The 6253-nt window shown below is 58.7% G+C and overlaps 1 protein-coding gene across 1 annotated transcript; it reads left to right on the top strand.

Annotated features, from left to right (window-relative positions):
• Window positions 1-1232: 1232 nt before the first annotated feature.
• EPOR (erythropoietin receptor) lies at window positions 1233-6089 on the top strand (the record flags this gene model as incomplete). Its single annotated transcript, XM_079703502.1, has 8 exons — window positions 1233-1347; window positions 2206-2341; window positions 2717-2895; window positions 2972-3129; window positions 3609-3762; window positions 3846-3933; window positions 5230-5317; window positions 5412-6089. 8 exons carry the CDS (start codon window positions 1233-1235, stop codon window positions 6021-6023), a joined length of 1530 nt encoding a protein of 509 aa, XP_079559628.1. The 3' UTR covers window positions 6024-6089.
• Window positions 6090-6253: the final 164 nt, after the last annotated feature.

Genomic DNA, 6253 nt, shown 5'->3' with positions numbered 1-6253 from the left:
CAACCACTGCGCCACCAGGGAAGCCCAGGGAAGCCCTCCGTTTTTTTTAGTTAATAAGTTTATTTATTTATGGGTCTTCGTTGCTGGGCGCGGGCTTTCTCTAGTTAAGGCAAGCGGGGGCTACTCTTTGTTGCAGTGGGCGGGCTTCTCATTGCGGTGGCTTCTCTTGTTGCGGAGCACGGGCTCTAGGCGAGTGAGCTTCAGTAGTTGTGGCACACGGGCTCAGTAGCTGTGGTCGCGGGCTTTAGAGCGCAGGTTCAGTAGTTGTGGCGCACGGGCTTAGTTGCTCCGCGGCATATGGGATCTTCCCAGACCAGGGCTCGAACCTGTGTTTCCTGAACTGGCAGGCGGATTCTTAACCACTGCGCCACCAGAGAAATCCTGGAATGGAGCTCTCTGATTGGCTAATCCGGGGCAGGCTGCCGCAATGAGGTAGGTATCAGCACCACCCCCTCCGCCTTCCCCAGGCATGTACCTCTGTGGGGAGGGTGTTTACCCCAGTTTAAGCTCAGCCCAGGTGAAAAGCTTTTATAGTTTGTTCTATACGTTCCAGATTATTAAAAGAACTGCACACTCCTTGTAAAATAAAATCCCAATAGTATACAAATGTAAGCAGAAAAAAAAATCCAAAAAAATCACAAATGAAACCTCACACTCCAGAATATATGTAATTTTACAAATGCAGGCTCTTTCGCACATACTGTCCGGCAGCACCGCCCAACACTGTGCAAACACTCAACCGCTTCTCACTATTACGATTATTATTTTCCTACCCAGACTGGGAAGAGATGTTGATTAGCACGATAATATCAGTAGCTTACATTTTTGGAATGTTTGCTATGTACCAAGTCGGATTTTACAGATGAAAAGGCTGAAGCTCAGATAAGGTAAGTCACCTGTCCAGGGTCACACAGCAAGAAAGTGGGTCCTACGCAGAAACCAGAGCTGCTCCCGCCACCCCCCACCCCACCCCTCAAGGGGCCCCCAGGCCCTGGAGGGCCTCTGCCCTCTCTAGCCAGGCCCGGCAGGGCGGCTGCCTCCCTCTTATCTCAGCCCAGGCTGCCTGCTGGTCCCGCCCCCTCGGGGGAGCTGCCACTTGGAGGCGCCTGGCCGGGAAGGCCTGGTCAGCTGTGTCCGGCGGAGGCAGCTGCTGACCCAGCTGTGGACTGTGCCTGGGGTGGAGGAAGGGGGTGGGGCAGGAGCCCTGGGCCTCCCGTGGCAGGGGCTGCATCATGTATCATCTCGGGGCACCCCTCTGGCCTGGAGTTGTCTTCCTCTGTCTCCTACTTGCTGGGACAACCTGGGCTCCCCCACCCAACCCACCGGACCCCAAGTTTGAAAGCAAAGGTAAGGGTGGAGCTGAGTATGGACCCCCGCACTAGGTCCTGGAGGGCAATTCTGGGGCCTGAACTTCCAGCCTGGGTCCTGGGGGCTATGCCAGGTTCTGAACCCGAGTCTGTGTCCTGGAGCCCCAGCTGGTGTCTGAACCCTAGACTGGGACCTGATATGGCATACTGCGGGTCTGTATCCCCAGACTGCGTCTGCGGGAGAAGCTAGAGAGGGGCGTAAGTGTCCTGTTTTATCTTCTCAAGGAGTCTGGGACATGCTAAACACTAAATGGGGCAGGGGTGGTGCTGGTTCTAGGCCCTGTGGTCTAGAGCCCCCAAGGGGAGGGGACCTAGCCGACCCTCCAGTGGGGGAGGGAGGCTAAAACCAGGGTCCGAGTCAGAGAGGCCCGGCCGCAGGCGTCTGTAAACACTGTTTGCATGCGGGCGCCATATCCCTGGGTCCGCGGGGTTGAGGGAGCGGGGGCGGGGGGCACGGTTGGCGCTATCGGGCAGCCGGGAGCCTGCCGGGGCTGATAGGGGACCCCGCCTCCTGCACACACACACACTCACCCGCACGCACGTCCTGGGCTGGGGCGGGGCCGGCAGCGGGAGGCGGAGGCCTTGAAGGCTGCGCTCAGCTCAGCCGGTCGCGGGGTGGGCGGGCGTTGTGTGGGGAGACAGTAAGACATGCAACCTACGAATGGGAGTTCGGGGGGCAGCACTTCTACAGACCCCTCGAAGGGCCCCGCTGGGGTAGACAGAGGGGCGGGGCTTTTTTCTTATCGCTCCGCACAGGCGGCAGGAGGGAGGGGAGGATGCTGTGGCCCGAGGACGGGGCTCAGGTCTCCTGACCCCCTCCCCTGGCCCCCATCCCCAGCGGCCCTGCTCACAGCCCGCGAGCCTGAAGAGTTTCTGTGCTTCACCGAGAGGTTGGAGGATTTGGTGTGTTTCTGGGAGGAAGCGGCAAGCGCCGGGGTCGGCCCAGACAACTACAGCTTCTCCTACCAGCTCGAGTGAGTCCGACGGGGCAGGTGGAGCGCCCCACAGGTGGAGGGGGCGGGCGGGCCGAGCAGCGCTCCCCGGAGCTCGCACTTTGGGACTTCTGGTGCCAGGGGCCGGATGGCACCTCCGCTGGTAGTCACTACTGGGAAGCCCACGGGGTCAGGGCTGACACGCTGCCTAGTGGTCGGGGCTGGAACACTCCCGTGATCACTGCTGGAGTGCGACCCCAAACTAAAGGGCTGGGACAACACCGCTCCAAAACAGGACTAAGGCGTCGCGTACGTCGGGGCTGGGACGCCCCCTGGTGGTAGTGTCCAGAACGCACCCTCGGTCCCGGCAATGCCTCCCAACTTGCTCCCTACCCTCGCTGGTTCCTGGGCGAACAGGGGTGAGCCGTGGAAGCCGTGCCGCCTGCATCAGGCGCCCACCACCCGCGGCTTGGTGCGTTTCTGGTGCTCGCTGCCTACAGCCGACACGTCGAGCTTCGTGCCCCTAGAGCTGCGCGTCACTGCGGCCTCCTCGGGCGCTTCACGCTACCGCCGTATCATCCACATCAACGAAGTGGGTAAGAGCGCTGGGAACGGGAGAGTGGTCGGGAGGGAGTCCCGGTCTCCGCCCACCTGAGCAACCCCTCTCCACAGTGCTCCTAGACCCTCCCGCTGGGCTGCTGGCGCGGCGGGCAGACGAGGGCGGCCATGTGGTACTGCGCTGGCTCCCACCGCCTGGGGCACCCATGGCAAGCCTCATCCGCTATGAGGTGAACATCTCGGCAGAGAACGCCGCTGGTGGCGCGCAGAGGGTGAGGCTCGCTCCTACGGCCTAGCCCCAAGGGCTCCAGAGTCGACAGGCCCTCTAGGTCCCACCCAGACGGTCACCACGGCCCCGCCCCCATGGCCTCGCCCCTCCACCTCCCGCCCAAGACAGCTCCACGTCCACCGACTTGTCCCCTTTCCCAATGTACCCTTTCCCCAGCCCACCTGGACTCAATCCCACTTAACCCTTGTCCCAAACCCTAGACTTCTTCAGGGCCCGCCCCCTCTGTGCTCTGGCCCCGCAGTTAAATAGCCCGAACCCGCCCTCTTCTACCTGGGGCCCCATCTTGATTGGCCCCGACCCTTCCTGGGCCCCGCCTCCTGCTTTTATTGCCCGCCTCCCCATGCTTGGGCTCGGTTCTTTCTTTATCTGATTGGTTCGGTCCCTCAGGGTCCACCCTCACATGCTCTCCTTTGCCCGCCCCACCCCTATTGGCGACACCTCTCACCTGGGCCCCGCCTCCAGGTGGAGATCCTCGACGGCCGCACTGAGTGCGTGCTGAGCAACCTGCGGGGCGGAACGCGCTACACCTTCAGGGTACGCGCGCGTATGGCCGAGCCGAGCTTCGGTGGCTTCTGGAGCGCCTGGTCCGAGCCTGTGTCGCTGCTGACGGCTAGTGGTGAGGCCCCAGGCAGGGGTGTAGAAGGGGCCGGGCGGAGCATGGGGCAAGCTCACCGCCCTGACCTCCTCCCTGCTCCCCAGACTTGGACCCCCTCATCCTGACGCTCTCCCTCGTCCTCGTGCTCATTCTGCTGCTGCTGGCCGTGCTAACCCTGCTCTCCCACCGCCGGTGAGCGCCCCACTCGGCACCTGGCTCAGATTCCTCCCCACCAACGTTCTCCTTTCCCTGTGGGAACCTAGGCTCAAAGAGGGGCAGGCACTTGCCCAGGGTCACACAATGAGGAGTCAGTGGTAGGACTGGGATGCAATCCAGGTCAGACGCAGACTCTTACTTAAAGTTCTCTGCTCTTGGGCATACTTTCACCTGGTTTTCCTCCTACCTCAGTGGCTGCCCCTTCTTGGATTCCTTTGTACTTTTTCCCAATTTCATCAACTTCTGTAAAATCAACCAGATGGGCTTACTGAAACGATTTAACCCCAAGTGCCTCCCACCCCTGTTGTCAGGTTCTTTAGATGCTTTACGATATGACCAGCCATCCTGAGGTTTTTGTAATTCCAAGTACAAACCATGTGTTTTCACACCCCCAAGACTTGGCACATCCTGTTCCTTCTGCCAGGAATGTCCTTCTTGCCATGTCTGCCAAGCAATCTCCTAGTTGTCTTTCAAGGCCCTGTTCATTTACTTGGTTGGAAAATACATACTGAATGCCAACTATGTGCTAGGCACTGGGGAGAAAGTGTAGAACAAACCAGATGTATCCCTGACCTTGTGGATCTCATAGCTGAGTCACACAACAAATAAGGGAATCAACAGATATTTGATTATAAATTGTGATGAGTGATATCACAGAAATAAATGGGGTGTGGGGCCATGACAGGATAGTCAGGGAAGGCCTCTGGGAGGTGACATCAGAGCAGAAACCTGAAGTCTGGTAGGAGGCAGCCACATGAAAAGCAGGGAGAAAACCCAGCAAGTGCAAAGGCCCTGCGGTGGGAATGAGCTTGGAACATTGAAGCAGCTGCAAGAAGAGCTGTATGGCTAGAGAAGAGTGTGTAAGGGGGTAATGGTGGATGACGAGATGAAGGAGGTGACAGAGGTCAGACCATGCAGGGTCTTCTGCAGGGCTGTGGGGAGGAATCGGGATTTTATTCTGAATGCATTGGGGAACTATGGAAAGGAGTAAGGAGGGAAGTAACATAATGGACCTTCAGACAAGACTGGGTGGGTTTTAGAGGGAGCATATTGAACTCCTATGCATCCTTCAAAACTTTGTTCCAGTTGCCCTTCTGTAGAGCCTGGCAGATGCTTTGGCCGAGCCCCTGTTCCTCAGCCCCACGCACTCCTCTGCCTTCATCATGATCACAAGGGGCTAGGAGTATCTTTGCCCTGTGACTGGTGCTGAGGGGGTGCTGGTGAATGTTCAATGACACATGCCCAGGTATTCGTTTCTTTTGGCTTCACTAGGACTCTGAAGCAGAAGATATGGCCTGGCATCCCAAGCCCCGAGAGCGAGTTTGAGGGCCTCTTCACCACCCACAAGGGTAACTTCCAGGTAGGTGGCCTGGTTGTCCCATCAGGGCCTGGGGTTTCCCTGCTCCTGTGGCTGAATCCCCAGTCTCTGAGCAGGCTGCTGCTGTTTTCCCCAGCTGTGGCTGTACCAAACTGATGGCTGTCTGTGGTGGAGCCCCTGCACCCCCTTCACAGAGGACCCACCTGCCCCCCTGGAGGTCCTCTCTGAGCACTGCTGGGGGGTGACACAGGCAGTGGAGCCAGGGGCAGATGATGAGGGGCCCCTGTTGGAGCTGGTGGGCAGTGAGCATGCCCAAGACAGCTACCTGGTGCTGGACAAGTGCTTGCTGCCCCGGAGCCCACCCAGCGAGGACCTCCCACAGCCTGGTGGCGATTTGGATATAGCAGCCATGGATGAAGCCTCAGAAGCATCCTCCTGCTCATCCGCTTTGGCCCTGAAGCCTGGGCCAGAGGGGGCCTCGGCTGCCAGCTTTGAGTACACCATCCTGGATCCCAGCTCCCAGCTCTTGCGCCCGAGGGCACTTCCCCCTGAGCTGCCCCCTACCCCACCCCACCTAAAGTACCTGTACCTCGTGGTGTCTGACTCTGGCATCTCAACTGACTACAGCTCTGGGGGTTCCCAGGAAGCCCAGAGGGGCTCATCCAATGGCCCCTACTCCAACCCTTATGAGAACAGCCGCATCCCAGCCCCGGAGCCTTCACCCCCGAGCTACGTGGCCTGCTCCTAGGACTCCAGCACTCAGATGCACGGGGACCCAGAATGACCTCAAGTGCTACTCCAGGCCCAAGATTTATCCGGCAGGGTCAGTGAGGCCTGCTGACCTTGGCTTTCTGCTCAATTCATCCTGGTCAGAAAGTCACAACCTTGCAGTACTTTTAAATGTACAGTCTTTTGTGTAGATATATAAATATATATAAGTTTTCTGTCATGACTTCTATAAATACCTGTAAGCCCCAT

This window comes from Hyperoodon ampullatus (genome assembly GCF_949752795.1).
Source record: "Hyperoodon ampullatus genome assembly, chromosome: 4".
NCBI classification, from domain to species: Eukaryota; Metazoa; Chordata; class Mammalia; order Artiodactyla; family Ziphiidae; genus Hyperoodon; species Hyperoodon ampullatus.
The sequence above is the reverse complement of the archived record's forward strand: the minus strand, read 5'-3'. Positions and strand labels throughout refer to the sequence as shown.